Genomic DNA, 19,530 nt, shown 5'->3' on the forward strand with positions numbered 1-19,530 from the left:
CTTCCCCATCTCCATCACTTTCTATTCCCCATCTCCGGCCTCCTATTTCCCATTTCCGACCTCTCCTCTTCCCCATTTACGACCGCTCCTCTTCCCCATCTCCGACATCTCCTCTTCCCCATTTCCGACATCTCCTCTTCCCCATCTCCGGCCTCTCCTCTTCCCCATCTCCGGCCTCTCCTCTTCCCCATCTTTGGCCTCTCCTCTTCCCCATCACCTTCTATTCCCAATCTCTGCCCTCTCCTTTTCCCCATCTCCGACCTCTCCTCTTCCCCATCTCCGACCTCTCCTCTTCCCCATCTCCGGCCTCTCCTCTTCCCCATCTCCATCACCTTCTATTCCCTATCTCCGGCCTCTCCTATTTCCCATCTCCGACCTCTCCTCTTCCCCATCTCCGACATCTCCTCTTCCCCATCTTTGGCCTCTCCTCTTCCCCATCACCTTCTATTCCCAATCTCTGACCTCTCCTTTTCCCCATCTCCGACCTCTCCTCTTCCCCATCTCCGACCTCTCCTCTTCCCCATCTCCGACCTCTCCTCTTCCCCATCTTTGGCCTCTCCTCTTCCCCATCACCTTCTATTCCCAATCTCTGACCTCTCCTTTTCCCCATCTCCGACCTCTCCTCTTCCCCATCTCCGACCTCTCCTCTTCCCCATCTCCGACCTCTCCTCTTCCCCATCTTTGGCCTCTCCTCTTCCCCATCACCTTCTATTCCCAATCTCTGACCTCTCCTTTTCCCCATCTCCGACCTCTCCTCTTCCCCATCTCCGACCTCTCCTCTTCCCCATCTCCAGCCTCTCCTCTTCCCCATCTCCATCACCTTCTATTCCCTATCTCCGGCCTCTCCTATTTCCCATCTCCGACCTCTCCTCTTCCCCATCTCCGACCTCTCCTCTTCCCCATCTTTGGCCTCTCCTCTTCCCCATCACCTTCTATTCCCAATCTCTGACCTCTCCTTTTCCCCATCTCCGACCTCTCCTCTTCCCCATCTCCGACCTCTCCTCTTCCCCATCTCCAGCCTCTCCTCTTCCCCATCTCCATCACCTTCTATTCCCTATCTCCGGCCTCTCCTATTTCCCATCTCCGACCTCTCCTCTTCCCCATCTCCGACCTCTCCTCTTCCCCATCTTTGGCCTCTCCTCTTCCCCATCACCTTCTATTCCCAATCTCTGACCTCTCCTTTTCCCCATCTCCGACCTCTCCTCTTCCCCATCTCCGACCTCTCCTCTTCCCCATCTCCGACCTCTCCTCTTCCCCATCTTTGGCCTCTCCTCTTCCCCATCACCTTCTATTCCCAATCTCTGACCTCTCCTTTTCCCCATCTCCGACCTCTCCTCTTCCCCATCTCCGACCTCTCCTCTTCCCCATTTCCGACCTCTCCTCTTCCCCATCTCCGACCTCTCCTCTTCCCCATCTTTGGCCTCTCCTCTTCCCCATCACCTTCTATTCCCAATCTCTGACCTCTCCTTTTCCCCATCTCCGACCTCTCCTCTTCCCCATCTCCGACCTCTCCTCTTCCCCATCTCCATCACCTTCTATTCCCTATCTCCGGCCTCTCCTATTTCCCATCTCCGACCTGTCCTCTTCCCCATCTCTGGCCTCTTCTATTCCTGATCTCCATCCTCTTCTTTTCCCCATCTCTGGCCTCTCTCCTTATGTGAGCCATCAACCTCAGTTGCTGTGAACTATAAAATGATAGTTACAGTCAAAATTATCTCTATAACTTTCTTCAATCTAAAAAAAAAAATCACAGACGCCGCAATTTGTTTTATTTTTACAGGGCAAAAAATGCCCCATTCTTTACAGATTGTCCTGGAATTTGTGGACGGTTGGCGGCTTTGGTCTCTTCCCTCCGGCCTCCTGCACTGACCGTTCAGCTCTGGCCCCGCCCATCTATTTCTCCCAGCCCTCTTCGCTGCTCCGCCCTTTTCTCCCTGTGTGCGCGCTCCTGGGCTGTGTGTCCACGAGAGCGCGCACTAAATCAGAGCTGAGGGCTCTGGGTCTGGCAGAGAACAGCCGGGACCGATTGCCGTACCGTGCCGATAATGCGGGAACCGGGAGCAGAGTCCTGCCGACAATAGAAGACCGAGAGCCGACTCCAAGGGAGCCAAGGACGCCGGAACACCAGTACAGCCTGACACCCAGGATACACTGGGCGCCCGGAATAGCGTGCCCCCTGACACCCTGCGCCCGGAATAGCGTGCCCCCAACACCCTGCGCCCGGAATAGCGTGCCCCTAACACCCTGCGCCCGGAATAGCGTGCCCCTAACACCCTGCGCCCGGAATAGCGTGCCCCTAACACCCTGCGCCCGGAATAGCTTGCCCCCTGCGCCCGGATAGCTTGCCCCCAACACCCTGCGCCCGGAATAGCGTGCCCCCAACACCCTGCACCCGGAATAGCGTGCCCCTGACAGACTGCGCCCGGGTTAGCGTGCCCCCTGCGCCCGGATAGCGTGCCCTAACACCCTGCGCCCGGATAGCGTGCCCCTAACACCCTGCGCCCGGATAGCGTGCCCCTAACACCCTGCGCCCGGATAGCGTGCCCCTAACACCCTGCGCCCGGATAGCGTGCCCCTAACACCCTGCGCCCGGATAGCGTGCCCCCTGACACCCTGCGCCCGGAATAGCGTGCCCCCAACACCCTGCGCCCGGAATAGCGTGCCCCTAACACCCTGCGCCCGGAATAGCGTGCCCCTAACACCCTGCGCCCGGAATAGCGTGCCCCCGACACCCTGCGCCCGGAATAGCGTGCCCCCGACACCCTGCGCCCGGGATAGCGTGCCCCCGACACCCCGCGCCCGGGATAGCGTGCCCCTGACAGACTGCGCCCGGGTTAGCGTGCCCCCTGACACTCTGTGCCCGGAATAGCGTGCCCCCTGCGCCCGGAATAGCGTGCCCCCTGACAGACTGCGCCCAAGATAGCGTGCCCCCTGGCACCCTGCGCCCGGGATAGCGTGCCCCCTGACACCCTGCGCCCGGATAGCGTAGCCTGCTCCCGGGTTAGCTTGCCCCTGACACCCCGCGCCCGGGGTAGCGCGCCCCCTGACACCCCGCGCCCGTGGTAGCGCGCCCCCCTGACACCCCGCGCCCGGGGTAGCGCGCCCCCTGACACCCCGCGCCTGGGGTAGCGCGCCCCCTGACACCGCGTGCCCCCTGACACCCCGCGCCCGGGGTAGCGCGCGCCCCCTGACACCCCGCGCCCGGGGTAGCGCGCCCTGACACCAAATATACAATTTCCACTGATATACTCAGTGCTCATAATACACCCCCACTACAAAGTGCCCCCATACATAGACTGCAACCTGACCATGCGGTGCCTGTCTGTGTGATCTGCTCCTGGAGGTATTGTGCTGGCAGAATGGAGGAGTGGCGGCAGTGCGGCCGCTGGCTGATAGACAGTAAGGTGTTGCCTCCAGACCACCGGGTGGTGTGGCCCTCTGCGGTGGTCTTTGACTTGGCTCAAGCTCTCCGGGATGGCGTCCTGCTCTGCCAGCTACTACATAACCTGTCACCGGGATCCATTGACCTCAAGGATATCAACTTCAGGCCTCAGATGTCTCAGGTATGGGTGGTGGATGGGGGGCTCTTTGTGTCTTAGGCCTCATGGTTGCTGCAGAATCCTGTGTCTTGTCTGTTTGAGATAACTGTTCCCCTGTATAATAGTGATGTACGGGACAGAGACGCTTATTATCCAGGGGTAAATGGCAATGGATGGCACAGAGACACTCTTCATCCAGAGATAAATAGGTAAATGGCAATGGATGGGACAGAAACGCTTATCAGGGATAAATGGGTTAAGGGCAATGGACGGGACAGCGATGCTTATCTGGGGATAAATGGGTCAATAGTGATGGGCGCTACCGTGACACTTTACATCCGGAGATAAATGAGGTAATAGTAATGGACAGGAAAGAGACACTTATCATCTGGGGACAAATGGGTTAATGTGGATGGACAGGACTGTGATACCTATTATCCAGAGTTAATAGTGATGGACAAGACTGTGACTCTTATCATCTGGGGATAAATGGGTTAATAGTACTAGACGAAACCACGACACTTATCATCCTGGGATAAATGGCTAAATGGTAATGGAAAGGACTGCAGCGTTTATCATCTGGGGATAAATGGGTTAATAGTGATGGATGGACCCTCGGACAGCTGGGTGACTGCCCCTGGAGTCACAGTAATGGCGGAGGGTTCACAGTTCGTCCACTTTCCTTGCACACCTGTTACTTGATGCAAATCGTTCTCACTTCTGTATTTCTGACCCTGGTGATGGCGCTGAGTGAACAGTGTCATCGTCGTCGCGTCCCTGGAGACGTTACCAGAGAGGCCTCATTGATCCATGTGGGGGATACAGCCGGTGGTCCCTCTGGCTGCCATATTGGATTTGCTCTCTCTCGTGTTGTGACTTTTGGCTGAATGTGACATTCTTGTTTTGGTGGTGTTAGTTCACCGTCCCAGCGACATTCCTGCTCCTCCGCACAGGGGGTCTCCTGCACAGTGGCGTAAGAGGAGGAGCTGTATAGTAACAGGTGATGGGGTGGAGCTTTATCTGTAGTGGGGCTTTAACCCGCCATATTGGTGCTAATCCAAAACCAGTATACCGCCAGACACCATCACTGTTGGCTGATCGTCAGTTATGTGACGGCCCAAGCGCCTCCACTTAAACACACCCACGCAATATGGCGGATCTTTACCTCTGGGGGTTCTGGTTCTCATGGAGGAGATGCTGCTTAAGGCAATGCCTCACGGGAACAATATACAAATGATTCCTTACCTTACATTGGAAGGTTTGTTACAATGTAGCCAGCTTACACCTGATATAAGCATCTTGGACTCCTGAGTGATACATTGTAACAGACCAGCAGAACAGAAGAATTTAGAGCTGATTTGTGGCTTACACAGATGCATTGGAACAAACCCTCAGCTATGAGGTGACAAAGTAAGGAAGGCTCTTTGCCTCTTTTCCGTTCATTGATGACAAGTGGAGAATGGTGATGACTTTAACAGTGTTATATCGGGGTCCCCATTCTGTTATATAGAGGTATCTCCCCCCACTGCTCATTTCATCATGGAGGTCTCTGATTCTCCAGCGGATGTTGGTGTACTGACGGACGCTGCTGATTTTTGCTTGTTTCCCTCAGGAGATCTCATCACTTCGAGATGATCAATAAAAGAGATTGTCCGGTATCAAAGCCTCGCTCGTCGCCGCTGCTCTTTTCTCCCGCGGTCTCCAGCAGATGGTCGCAGCCTTCTCACATTCTCTGTGATTCGTTGCAGACGTTCCACCGTTCTTCTTTTTATTTTTTTCTGCTTTGATGCGAAAAACTCAACGAAGCAACAAATGTAAATGTCATGTACCTGTCACCTCGCCGCTGAGCGATCATCAACCTGCGATCTCTGTAAGCTCACCGAGGCGCGAGGCAGATACAAGCTTGTCAGCGGGTTTCCTTTGTGTTAAATGGAGCGTGAGCTGCTGTTCTCTGGTATCAGCCATTACTCTAACAATGGTGGTGTGGAGAGCGCTGCCGCTTCACTTGGGTGCGGGCTTCCCCCCACTTTTTGCAGTTTCAGGGTTGTCATATTTGTCGGCCTCTGTGGGTTCAGGTCTGGCACATGTTTGTGGCGTCGTAAGGTACAGCCCGGTGCTGTCGCCATGGACACTGTCTGGGAACGGTGCCAGCGTGAGTGCTGCCATGTGTATTAGTTGGTGCAGCTGCCAGGCTCGGGTTGGCATTGTCAGTGTTGTATTATTGGATGTGGGCGCCGGGCTGTGATTTCCTTACCGCAACACCCGGGCTGCTTCATGCCCTCAGGACAGTGTCACACAGGCTGGCAGCCATTTATTTGCCATTTATATGTGTGTCCAGAAATAAGGGAAAGTGACGCAACATCTGGACAGAATCTGCTGCGGGTCAGGACGGGCAATCGGATGGGTAATTACTGCTCACAGCAACATCTGGGGCTGGAAAGCCGCTTACACTGGACATCGATATGGGGAAAGTCATTAACCACTCATGTCATGTGGAATTAGGCCCAAATCCGATAATCTGCGGCTAGTTGTCCTACGGGCGGGAGACGGGGGTGCGGCTTTGTATTTTACCCTTTTGCACTTGTCCACATCACTTTGGTTTTCTGCTTTCACAGTAAGAGAATGGTGGACATAAGTGATCAGCTGTGTTCAGCGTGAACATCCTGGTTCATGAAAAGATGCTAGAACTGCTATGGATAGACACACTTGTCCCCTACACTTCACCCTTCAGGTACAGGTGACTTGGCGTTGATCCGTAGTGAAGAATAAAGCTATGTTTTCTGTTGCCCCCTGTCCCCAGGGAGTTAGCCACTGTATGTTAATTAGTGTCTGCGTATAATGATGGTGTGTGGTGTTGCTCGTCATCAGATTCACGCCGTTGATTGTCACTTTTAATTGCTGAAACAAGAAATAATCAATTCCAGAGATAGTTATAGAAAGGCTTGTAGGTGTGATGACGCCAATCGTTCGCCATCTTTACATTTGCATGTAAAATCTCTCAGACACGGCAGCGACAACACGTGAAGAAATCCGGAGGCTGCATATGGTGTCATTGTGGTGGGGCGAAGATGCTGCCGATTAGGAGGTTCTCTGTTGCCTGACAGGACAATTCTGGACTCTGTCAGCAGGTGGCTGCTCACTCATATTTTCTGCTCTCACAGTAATGATCCATGGCCTTAACATGCAATGGGTTTATTGGGCACAGATGATTTTCCTTTTTATTGTGGACTGCGGGCAGCTGGCATCTTCTAGCCTGGCTATGTGCCCTCTGGTGGGCTCAGTGTGGGGGTACCGGGTACAGTTATGGTCTGTCCAGCTGTGTATTGTGGCTCCATTGTCTTGTGCTCCACAGCTGTGTACGTCTACCATCCGGCCATGTTCCTCATCATGTCTACGGCTCTGACAATGTGGCGGTCTGTCCAAAGACTACAAAAGTGCGTGACCTCACCCTTTCTCCTCCGTCAGTGCCCAGTCCTCGTACAGTCACCCTCTCAGTACCTGACCCTCCTACAGTCGCTCCATTGTATGTCTTCCCCATACCCGGTCCTCGTACAATCGCCGTCTCAGTACCTGACCCTCCTCCAGTCGCTCCATTGTATGTCTTCCCCAGTAACCAGTCCTCGGTACAGTCACCCTCTCAGTACCGGACCCTCCTCCAGTCGCTCCATTGTATATCTTCCCCAGTACCTGGTCCTCGTAAAATTGCCCTCTCAGTATGTGACCCTCCTCCAGTCGCTCCATTGTATGTCTTCCCCAGTACCCAGTCCTCGTACAGTCACCCTCTCAGTACCGGACCCTCTTCCAGTCGCTCCATTGTATATCTTCCCAAGTACCTGGTCCTCGTAAAATTGCCCTCTCAGTATGTGATCCTCCTCCAGTCGCTCTATTGTATGTCTTCCCCAGTACCCGTTCCTCGTACAGTCACCCTCTCAGTATGTGATCCTCCTCCAGTCGCTCTATTGTATGTCTTCCCCAGTACCCGATCCTCGTACAGTCACCCTCTCAGTATGTGACCCTCCTCCAGTCGCACTATTGTGTGTCTTCCCCAGTACCCGGTCCTAGTACAGTCACCCTCTCAGTATGTGATCCTCCTCCAGTCGCTCTATTGTATGTCTTCCCCAGTACCCAGTCCTCGTACAGTTACCCTCTCAGTATGTGACCCTCCTCCAGTCGCACTATTGTGTGTCTTCCCCAGTACCCGTTCCTCGTACAGTTGCCCTCTCAGTACCTGACCCTCCTACAGTCACTCCATTGTATGTCTTCCCCAGTACCTGGTCCTCGTACAGTCACCCTCTCAGTATGTGATCCTCCTCCAGTCGCTCCATTGTATGTCTTCCCCAGTATCCGGTCCTTGTACAGTTGCCCTCTTAGTACCTGACCCTCCTCCAGTCACTCCATTGTATGTCTTCCGCATACCCGGTCCTATTACAGTCGCCCTCTCAGTACCTGACCCTCCTACAGTCGCTCCATTGTATGTCTTCCCCATACCCGGTCCTATTACAGTCGCCCTCTCAGTACCTGACTTTCCTACAGTCACTCCATTGTATGTCTTCCCCAGTACCCGGTCCTCGTACAGTCACCCTCTCAGTATGTGATCCTCCTCCAGTCGCTCTATTGTATGTCTTCCCCAGTACCCGGTCCTCGTGCAGTCACCCTCTCAGTATGTGACCCTCCTCCAGTCGCTCCATTGTATGTCTTCCCCAGTATCCGGTCCTTGTACAGTCGCCCTCTCAGTACCTGACCCTCATACAGTCGCTCCATTGTATGTCTTCCCCATACCCGGTCCTCTTACAGTCGCCCTCTCAGTACCTGACCCTCCTACAGTCACTTCATTGTATGTCTTCCCCATACCCGGTCCTATTAGTGTCGCCCTCTCAGTACCTGACCCTCCTACAGCCACTCCATTGTATGTCTTCCCCATACCCGGTCCTATTACAGTTGCCCTCTCAGTACCTGACCCTCCTACAGTCACTCCATTGTATGTCTTCCCCATACCCGGTCCTATTACAGTCGCCCTCTCAGTACCTGATCCTCCTCCAGTCGCTCCATTGTATGTCTTCCCCAGTACCCAGGCCTCGTACAGTCACCCTCTCAGTACCTGACCCTCCTACAGTCGCTCCATTGTATGTCTTCCCCATACCCGGTCCTATTACAGTCGCCCTCTCAGTACCTGACCCTCCTACAGTCGCTCCATTGTATGTCTTCCCTAGTACCCGATCCTCGTACAATCGCCCCATTGTATTTCCTCCCCCAGTACCAAACCTTCATGCAGTTGCTTCCTCATACAGTTGCCCCATTGTATCTCAACCCCCCCCCCCGTACCTGCCCCTCATATGTCCCCATAGTACTTGCCCATCATACAGTCACCCTCTCAGTACCTGTGCCATGATGTGAAGAACGGCGCTATCCTTGTATCCTGTTACACATTTGCAGGATGCAATGACTCCATTGTGCAACGGTGTTTCATGGCTTGTGGGCTGACGGCTGTGTTTGGTGGTGTTTTCATACAATGGCCGCCTCGTTAATGCAACCAGGATCCTCTCCAGCTTTCTCTGACCACTGAATGACGCTTCTGAGGACAAAGATCTGTGGCCTTCAGTCTGGTAAAGCTGGTGATATCAATGTGGTGAACGTGATATTGTCCCCCAGCTTCCCTCAACCTCTCCAGTGGTTGTACACCGATATAGCATCAAAATTTACAAAATGGAGTTGTCCTACTGCTGAACCAGAGATTAGTGCATGCAGGGGGAAATATCACATCTGTGAACGATCACCCTGAGGGGAGAGCCATGTGCTCTATACTCACCAGTATGAGGTGCTCAAGGCTGGAGAATACGATAGTAAAATCTACAACTCCCTGCATGTAAAAAAAATCAGTTAACAAGAACTGCCCGGTTACTCATAGCAACCAATCACCATGGAACTGCTGAGGTAAAGCGAAAGCTGTGCAGTGATTGGTTGATATTGGTCACCACTTTACGCTGCTGTTGAAGCTCATGATCCAAAGTTACCAACGCGGAAGTTGAGTGACTCAAATCCAACAACATGGCGTCTGCGGTATGAACGATTATCAATATTCACCAGGGACGGTATCTGCTGCTTTCCTTGACACCAAAATCAAAGTAGAAAATGAAGTTACAGGCTGATCCAACTTCAGTGGAAATGCCTCAACACAAGGAAATGATGCTCAGTAGTGTGTGTGGCCTCCACGTGCCTGTATGACCTCCCTACAACGCCTGGGCATGCTCTTGATGAGGCAGCAGATGGTTTCCTGAGGGATCTCCTCCCAGACCTGGACTAAAGCAATCCGCCAACTCCTGGACAGTCTGTGGTGCAACGTGACATTGTTGGATGGTGCGACACATGATGTCCCAGATGTGTTCAGTCGGATTCAGGTCTGGGGAACGGGCGGGCTAGTCCATAGCTTCAATGCCTTCATCTTGCAGGAACTGCTGACACACTCCAGCCACATAAGATCTGGCATTGTCCTGCATTAGGAGGAACCCAGGGCCAACCGCACCAGCATATGGTCTCACAAGGGGTCTGAGGATCTCATCTCGGTACCTACTGGCGGTCAGGCTGCCTCTGACGAGCACATGGAGGGCTGTGCGGCCCGCCAAAGAAATGCCATCCCACACCATTACTGGCCAACTGCCAAACTGGTTATGCTGAAGGATGTTGCAGGCAGCAGATCACTCTCCACGGTGTCTCCAGACTCTGTTACGTATGTTACATGTGGTCAGTGTGATCCTGCTTTCATCTGTGAAGAGCACAGGGCGCCAGTGGTGAATTTGCCAGTCCTGGTGTTCTGTGGCAAATGCCAAGCATCCTGCACGGTGTTGGGCTGTGAGCACAACCCCCATCTGTGGATGTCTGGCACTCAGACATCCTCATGGAGTCGGTTTCTAACCGTTTGTGCAGACACATGCACATTTGTGGCCTCCTGGAGGTCATTTTGCAGTGCTCTGGCAGTGCTCCTCCTGTTCCTCCTTGCACAAAGGCTAAGGTAACGGTCCTACTGCTGGGTTGTCGCCCTCCTACAGCCCTCTCCACGTCTCCTGGTGTACTGGCCTGTCTCCTGGTAGCGCCAGGTGGGTTGTAGAGTCCGTCTTATGCTACCACGAGTGTGAAAGCACAACCAACATTCAAAAGTGACCAAAACATCAGCCAGAAAGCATTGGTACTGAGATGTGGTCTGTGATCCCCACCTGCAGAACCACTCCTTTATTGAGCTTGTCTTGATGATTGCCAATAATTTCCATCTGTTGTCTATTCCATTTGCATGTGAAATTGATTGTCAAACAGTGTTGCTTCCTAAGTGGACAGTTTGATTTCACGTAAGTTTGATTTACTTGGAGTTATACTCTGTTGTTTAAGTGTTCTCTTTATTTTTCTGAGAGTGTATGTATGTATTTGTGTGTGTACATATATATATATATATATATGTATATATATATATATATTTATTAGTGGATAGCTACTCCTGAAGGAGTCCTAGCGACTTCAAAACGCGTTGAGTAACATAAACCATCATCTTTATTTCAGAATTGTATGACTGAGTTTTTAACAGCGGCGCAGATATCATCCACAAGTTTTTCTCCAGTTTAACACCAGTTGTCAGTAGTCCTCTTATCTATGTGCGAGACAGCAGGCTGACAACCATAATCATTACTATTACTGCCCCTGCAGCAGTGGCCAGAGGCCATCTTGGCTCCTATCTGTGTGCAGTTAGTCATGCGTTTTGTCCCATCGGTTGGGTCAGGAATGTTTCTGTTCCTCTTCCGCAGCTCTGCCATTGTTTCCAAGCAACCAGCACTGCTCCATGGCATTACTGATGGTGTCGGAAGCCTGGTGACAGTGAATGATCTTCTGAGGACTGCAACTTTGGGCAGTCAGCCAGGAAACGTGGATCCCAGCCAAGTCTGCTGTGTGGGCCTTCCCGAAAACCCCGCCATCCAGGAAGCGGAGAATCAGCGGGCGGATTTGTCCCAAATATCCTCTCAGCTGCCTGGAATTCCCGGGATTTCTTATTGGGAGCGTGCACCGCTGTCCTGTTGACAAGCGCTTGCAGTGTGCCGCTTATCTCCTCACACATTGTGCCAAGATGGCAGATGATCATTTGTAGAAATGGTTCAGGATTTATCGCCTTTTTTTTGCATATGGCGGCGGCTTAACCCTGCTGTGGAACCATGGGAAAAAATCACTGCTTTGTTACCATGGGGTCTATATGACCCCAGGCTCAAAATCGTCATATTTCATTAAAATGAACGTGTTGGCTGTTCAGAATAGTCAAGTTTTATTCTGTCATCATTTCAGAACACCGTTATGAAATCAAACGTAACTTTGAAGTGATTTATTTGTCATCATCAAACACAAACTGAAATTTATACCAAAATGCTTTACTAATAACTAAAAGTGTTCAAATTCAATAAAAAAAAATTCACAATAACGGCAACTGTGTGGATTTTAGTAAAAACATAATGACAACGAATGATCTGGCAATAAATTTAGCCCTTGCATTCACTGCACGTCATAGCGCCATGTTCTTCACAAATGAATTTCTTGCAGTCATTGCAAACAAATCTCGGCTTTTTGTCCTTCGATCGAGGACAAACATAGCACCATTTGCGCTGTCCTGTAACACTGCTGGTGTCACTTGGAAGTGACTAGCCATTGTTTATTTACAATTATATTACAAAACCTGTGAATAAACAGAAAATATTAAAAAAAAAAAAAAAAAGTCAGACAAAGGTACTATGGGGTTAGGAGAGTCCCAAACACAGAATATTGAAAATAACTTTAAAACAAAATTGAAAAACAAATTCAAAATATCATCAACATAAGCAGAAATGTTATTTGAAAATACATTGAGGGTCAATGTCTGAGATTGACCAGTTTTAGAAATATTTCAATTTATTAAGCACTGGGGTCTTTATGTCCCCATGGTTCCGCAGCAGGGTTAATCTCACATTTCTATCAAGACGTTCTGGAGTAAGGTTATGTCGGTCGTGTATGCGTGCAACGTCCCTTGTCCTGACTTCACTGCGTCCTATCTGCGAGGGACAGAGATCACCTTTTGTGGCGCAGGGTAAAGGTCTCCTGTCATGGAGGCCGCTGCCTCATGCTCGTGTTTTTTTTTTTGTTTGTTTTTTTTTAAAGCTTTTCCTGCTCGACTGGTTACAGGGAAGATTCCTCTGGTGTCAGTCATCTCCTGGGCAAAGTTCACAGTTTGTCTCTGCTGCGATTTTCCTCATATTTCCTGATCTGATGAGTGAGAAGCGCATCACAAAGGTCACTGAGAGCCGCCGGAAATTCAGCGCAATTCTCCCCTGAATTACTCTGTGCTTTTGGACACTCTTCTTGCTCCACTAAATATCTACAGTTATATGAAAAATTTGGGCACCCCAATTAATCTTAAGCTTAATGTTTTATAAAAATGGTTTTTTTTTTGCAACAGCTATTTCAGTTTCATATATCTAATAACTGTTGGACACAGTGATGTTTCTGCCTTGAAATTAGGTTTATTGTACTAACAGAAAATGTGCAATCTGCATTCAAACAAAATTTGACATGTGCATAAGTATGGGCACCCTTATCATTTTCTTGTTTTAAATACTCCTACCTACTTTTTACTGACTTACTAAAGCACTTTTTTGGGGTTTTGTATCCTCATTGAGCTTTGAACTTCATAGCCAGGTGTATGCAATCATGAGAAAAGCTACTTAAAGTGGCCACTTGCAAGTTGTTCTCCTGTTTGAATCTCCTCTGAAGAGTGGCATCATGGGCTCCTCAAAACAACTGTCAAATGATCTGAAAACAAAGATTATTCAACATAGTTGTTCCGGGGAAGGATACAAAAAGCTGTCTCAGAGATTTAACCTGTCAATTTCCACTGTGAGGAACATAGTAAGCAAATGGAAGAACACAGGTACAGTTCTTGTTAAGGTCAGAAGTGGCAGGCCAAGAAAAACATCAGAAAGGCAGAGAAGAAGAATGGTGAGATCAGTCAAGGACAATCCTCAGACCACCTCCAGAGAGCTGCAGCATCAACTTGCTGCAGATGGTGTCACTGTGCATCGGTCAACTATACGATGTGCACACTGTGTTTTTTTGCCGCCATCCATAACGCCTTTTTGTATGACCAAACAACTCAATCTTGGTTTAATCAGTCCATAGGACCTTCTTCCAAAAACAAATTGGCTTCTCCAAATGTGCTTTTGCATACCTCAGCCGACTGTTTGTGGCGTGCTTGCAGAAACGGCTTCTTTCGCATCACTCTCCCATACAGCTTCTCCTTGTGCAAAGTGCGTTGTATAGTTGACCGATGCACAGTGACACCATCTGCAGCAAGTTGATGCTGCAGCTCTCTGGAGGTGGTCTGAGGATTGTCCTTGACTGATCTCACCATTCTTCTTCTCTGCCTTTCTGATGTTTTTCTTGGCCTGCCACTTCTGGCCTTAACAAGAACTGTACCTGTGTTCTTCCATTTCCTTACTATGTTCCTCACAGTGGAAATTGACAGGTTAAATCTCTGAGACAGCTTTTTGTATCCTTCCCCTGAACAACTATGTTGAATAATCTTTGTTTTCAGATCTTTTGACAGTTGTTTTGAGGAGCCCATGATGCCACTCATCAGAGGAGATTCAAACAGGAGAACAACTTGCAAGGGGCCACTTTAAGTAGCTTTTCTCATGATTGCATACACCTGGCTATGAAGTTCAAAGCTCAATGAGGTTACAAAACCAAAAAAAGTGCTTTAGTAAGTCAGTAAAAAGTAGGTAGGAGTTTTTTTAAACAAGAAAATAAGGGTGCCCATACTTATGCACCTGTCAAATTTTGTTTGAATGCAGATTGCACATTTTCTGTTAGTACAATAAACCTCATTTCAAGGCAGAAACATTACTGTGTCCAACAGTTATTAGATATATGAAACTGAAATAGCTGTTGCAAAAAAAGCAATTTTTATAAAACATTAAGCTTAAGATTAATAGGGGTGCCCAAACTTTTTCATATAACTGTATATCGCCTGGCATAATCAGCACACTCCTCGCCTAAAATCCTCTGTGCTGCTGGGAAATCTGCCGATTTACAACATGTATCTGTTATCGTCTTACAGTTTGGTCTGCACCCTGCATTTCTGACATCCTCTGTGCTGCAGTCTGCATATATAGATATTGTCCAGCTCAGTAAGCGGGGCTTGTTGTTTATCTTGTTATATTCAGCCCCCCACACTGTGAGAATAACAGGTTTATAATGATCCTGTCCTTCCCATAATGCATTGCTCCCCACTCATTAGCAAGGCCTTGTGGATACAGTGGGGCTAATCTCGTACTCTGCAGTTAATGCACCCCCTGCGCGGCGCTGGAGATTAGTGGATTAGAGGCCTCCACGTTTCCGCGCTCGGTGATTTTTTCCCAGATTTTGTTGTGAATTAATTCAAGGACAAAAAGATTAAAAATGTCTTTCATTGGTTCTGCAGCAGGAGGCCGGGGTGTCTGTACGGCTGCTAGCGCCACTTGCAGATGGAAAATGTTATTAACTTCCCCAAAATATTACTTTTGTAACTTTCTAGCATAGCTTTCTACATCTCTGCTTGCTTTCAGTGAATGTAAACAGTATATCCTGTCCTGCTCTCACAACTGCGGGATAGATATTAGTAGCTATATAGGAAAGGGTTCTTTACGGTTAGAGCAGTCAGACTGTGGAATGCCGACCACAAGAGGTAGTAATGGCCGACATAAACAGCTTTTAAAGAAAAGCCGGATGGTTTCCTCGATACACATAACATTGCAGGTCTTTTTTCAACCTATGTAACTATAAAATGTGGGATAGTGGACTGTAAGGGATGATAGGGGTTGTGCCTGCAGGAGGAGGATTAGAGACTCCTCCAGTGATTAGGACGAGTCTATGGAGAATGAGAAATCAGGAGAGTACAGAAGTTAGATTTCCAGAGCTGCGTTCCATTAAAATTAGGTGTATCTGTGCCCCACATGTTCCTCAGTCGTTCTCCCCTGTGAACAGCTACATCGATTTTTATATTTGTCATAATTTAACTTGATTGTTTATATCAGAGGACGAGCACCAGAAAAGGAGCCATATACACCCTGAGCTAGCAGAGAACCCTGCGGATAGGTGCATTGTGCTCTAGTCACACCCAGAACTGTGGTCATTATTCTGCTGTTCCATCCCTTCTTATCCTCCTGCCACATCCAGAGCTGCAGACAGTCAGCTGTGTAGAATAGCTCCTTACAGTGAGGTCTATATGTAGTGAGGCTCTCGGTGGCTGGTGCACGTGTTTGCTGTCAGCCCCACTGTCTCTCCAGATTTTATTCAGCAGCATCTCTCGGGGCAGAACAGCTGTAAACTGTCAGATCTGTAATCCACGTATAATAAGTCGGTGCGGGTGGGAATGAATAATTCATTGGTCACAGCGTCTGCCGGACTCTTTGCTGGGAGTTGTAGTTCTTAGGCTGTAGTAAGGACGGTGACCTGCACTTTCATTCCAGCCACAGGAGATTGGTTCGCACTACGGCACATTTGGGAGTCAGTTTTTCATTCTGGTTCCTTTTGAGGTCCTGTCTGACCTTGGTGACCTCCTATCGTGTGCTTCATATTTCTGGGAATTTTCCTTTTCCGTGTATGTAAATCAGCCTGATATTGTGAGATGTGACCACCACTGTGCCTCTGACATTACTCCTGCTCAGTGACCTTTGAACCTCCCACTTGTTTCTCTGTAATGCATCTTTTTCAGGATCTCTGCTTCCTGTAGGTGAATGCAAACATTAGTTACAGCTGAGTATGTCCTGGCCTAGTCCTGTTGTGACCGCTGAGGGCTTGCTGCAGTGTATCAGTGCAGAGTCCAGACTGGATACTACTGCAGCAGATCCTCAGCTGTTACACGGAGGGGCAGCTCTTTGTCCTGTTCCACACTTTGTATCAGTGAATAATTAATGAGGCTGAGTGCTTCCAGGGATATTGACAAGGGGCGAAGGCCATTGCTCTGATGGGAGTGCAGCATGCTTACTGTCCCCATGTGTCACCATGTAGCCTGGCTTTAAATATTCTCTGCTTGCTGATAGTGAATAAAAACATCCTTGTGATAACCTGTGCTAACATGATGCCTCTCAGAGCGGAGGCTTTGTTGCCCTCTTCTCCAGCTCTCCAGACTGTACTGACACATTGTAGCGAGCCACCGCCTGCAATGTGAAGATTCCTGTGTCCTCGGTCCTGATGGGATCAGTTTGGTGCCGAGTGTTTGGACCCTGGCATTTGTTGCCCTTGACACTGGTTCTGCTCCCTGCGTCTCCACTCCAATTAGATAATTTGAGGTTACCGGCTAGTCATCCACTGAATTATTCATGGAGCGCAGTTCTGAGGCGAACACATGTTCTGTGGGAACGTGCCCCTCCCTCGCTGGTCAGCTGGCCACGCACATTGCTTATATGTGCACCCCTCCGAATCTCCTCCATCATTTGCATTTTCATCTTTAGACCTTGAGGAAATCTTCAATTCCTGTAAGTTTAACCCCGTGCAGTCTAAACCGCTCATAAATGCTCACCAATAGATGGACACTCAGCTGGTTACAACTCTGGGGAGACAACTACTCCCAGCAGTGCAGCACTGACTAGTTCTGACTTCAGGTCTTATGGTGCATGGTAAAGCTATAGCTAGGAGGTGCCAGATTAGCAATATGGCAGGTTTATAGCCTCTCTCACGGGCACTCAGCCACCTAATGTCCTGTAGCATGCTCCTCCACCTCTGGACCCTGACACATTACTGATGAGTTGCACCCCGTGATAATATCACTGCCCTGACAGGTGTCAGGCTGGAACAGGCGCACTGTTATGTTGTGGGATTTCTGTTCCAGTGACACAGGAATGATGGTGGCAATGGTGACTGATGAAAGCCCATGCTGAATGTTGGTGTCTCAGTACCGGGCTCTGCTGGCTGTTGTAGTCTCAGTGCTGTACACAATGAGTGTTGGTCATCAGTTGCCTGTGTGCCGGCCCTCTGCTGGCCGTCGCAGCCTGTGTGCCGGCCCTCTGCTGGCCGTCGCAGCCTGTGTGCCGGCCCTCTGCTGGCCTTCGCAGCCTGTGTGCCGGCCCTCTGCTGGCCTTCACAGCCTGTGTGCCGGCCCTCTGCTGGCCTTCGCAGCCTGTGTGCCGGCCCTTGTCATGTCGGACGCTATTCACACTAGGGCGTCCGACAGACCGCGGTAATTCCGCATTTGTCCACTATGCGCTCAGTGGCACCGGCTAGATTTCATCTAGGTTGTCCGGGGTTAATCTAGCTGGTACTCGGATTGAAGGCTGGGCCCACTGCCTTTAAATAGTTCTGCTGAACTTTGGGCATCACCGATCATAGCTTGTGTCTTGTGCCTGGTGATCTCGGTCTGGAGCGGTGGTCTAGGAGAGGAAATATAGTATCTGGTGGTGTATTATCCTTCGTCATATTTCTCCTTCCTATATTTGTATTTGTTTTGCCCTGTGCACATTATAGTGTTTTCCTGTGTGTCTGCGACGTGGTGCATTTTTTAGTTTTCCCTGTCTGTGCTTTCTGTAGGGGTTGGTGTGAGGTTTTATCACTGGGTGGTGGGTGGAGGTTTCAGCTTAGTACTGAAACATGAGTCAGGGTCAGGTCTGGCAGCCCAGACATGCACACCTTCAGTGTAAACTCTGGGAAAGGGACAGACAGGGTATCCCTAGTCTGAGGGATATTGCAGGGGCCCGGGTAATCAGCTGTAGTCTACCCAGTACCCCCGTGACATTATAATCGGCCGAAAAAAAAAAAATATATATATTTTTTTTTTTTTGTATGTCATGGATCCCATGACTTCCATAAACCGCCAGTTGAGGGTGCTGTTCTTACAGGTCACTGAATTGAAGGGGGCAGTTCAGCAGCAGGGTCTTGTGGTATCTAATGTGCAAGTGGAAACTGCAGGTAGAATTGCAGAGCCAAAAATCCCTTTACCTGAGAGGTTTGCTGGGGAACGCAGTAAATTTGTTGTTTTCCGTGAAGCCTGCAAATTGTATTTTCGTATGCGCCCGCTTTCCTCAGGTAATAAGGCTCAGCGTGTGGGCTTGGTTTTGTCATTACTGAACGGAGACCCCCAAGCATGGGCGTTTTAATTACCTTCTGATTCAGCTGCATTTAACTCAGTAGAGAGTTTTCTTTCTGCTCTTGGACTCATTTATGATGATCCTGACAGATTGGCTCTAGCAGAGTCTAAAATACGCGCTCTCTGCCAGGGGGAGCGAATGGCGGAGGATTACTGTTCTGAATTTCGCCGCTGGGTGGTGGACACACAATGGAATGACCCGGTGCTGCGGAGTCAGTTTGTATGTGGGGTTTCGAGAAGGGTTAAACAAGCCCTTCTGATGTATGAGACTCCTGCATCTCTAGAGTCTGCTATGAGTCTTGTTGTTCGCATTGATCGCCGTTTGGGTCAGGGGGTGCAAGAGACGCCGCCTTTGGGTGAAGGCGTAGGTGCATGTGAGGTTGCTGCAGGTGAGCCCAAGGAGCCTATGCAAATCGCAGGGGTGTCACATCCTCGAGTCCCCTCGCTCAGGAAGCAGGTAGCCTGTTTTTGCTGTGGTAAAGATGGGCATTATGTAAATGCTTGTCCTCTGTTACCTAAGAAAAAGCGCATCAGCGGAAAACTACTAAACTCAGAGGGTGTGGAGGAGACTAATCTGAGTTTATGCATATCTTCCATGGTGGTCTCTCAATGTATGCTCCCTGCCAGCGTTATGGTCGCTGGCAGAGAACTGCCTATCACTGTTTTTGTGGATAGTGGTTCGGCCACTAATCTCATTGATGAGGAGTTAGCGCGCATGGCCGGGTTCACGGTCAAAAAACTGCCTCATCCTATCCGGGTGGTCACCATCAATGCTGCTCCTCTCCCACAGGGGGAAATTAATGAGTTTGTGGCTGAAGTGAAACTCCACATTGGGGTACTACATTTCGAGCAGGTTACATGTAGGGTGCTCAG

At 49.7% G+C, this 19,530-nt stretch overlaps 1 protein-coding gene across 13 annotated transcripts in view; it reads left to right on the forward strand.

Moving 5' to 3' along the window:
• Positions 1–1,934: 1,934 nt before the first annotated feature.
• Positions 1,935–19,530, forward strand: part of VAV2 (vav guanine nucleotide exchange factor 2) — an 84,978-nt gene continuing 67,382 nt past the window's right edge. For 4 of the 13 annotated variants that reach the window (XM_077284823.1, XM_077284833.1, XM_077284824.1 and 1 more), the window contains exon 1: positions 1,936–3,563. In XM_077284823.1, the coding sequence (XP_077140938.1) occupies positions 3,360–3,563 (204 nt within the window). In that variant the 5' untranslated portion in view covers positions 1,936–3,359. Of the gene's footprint in view, positions 3,564–19,530 lie in introns of all 13 variants that reach the window. The other 9 variants (XR_013221247.1, XR_013221248.1, XM_077284825.1 and 6 more) reach the window with 4 other exon arrangements.

The sequence above is a fragment of the Ranitomeya variabilis genome, chromosome 2 (genome assembly GCF_051348905.1).
Source record: "Ranitomeya variabilis isolate aRanVar5 chromosome 2, aRanVar5.hap1, whole genome shotgun sequence".
Taxonomy (NCBI): Eukaryota; Metazoa; Chordata; class Amphibia; order Anura; family Dendrobatidae; genus Ranitomeya; species Ranitomeya variabilis.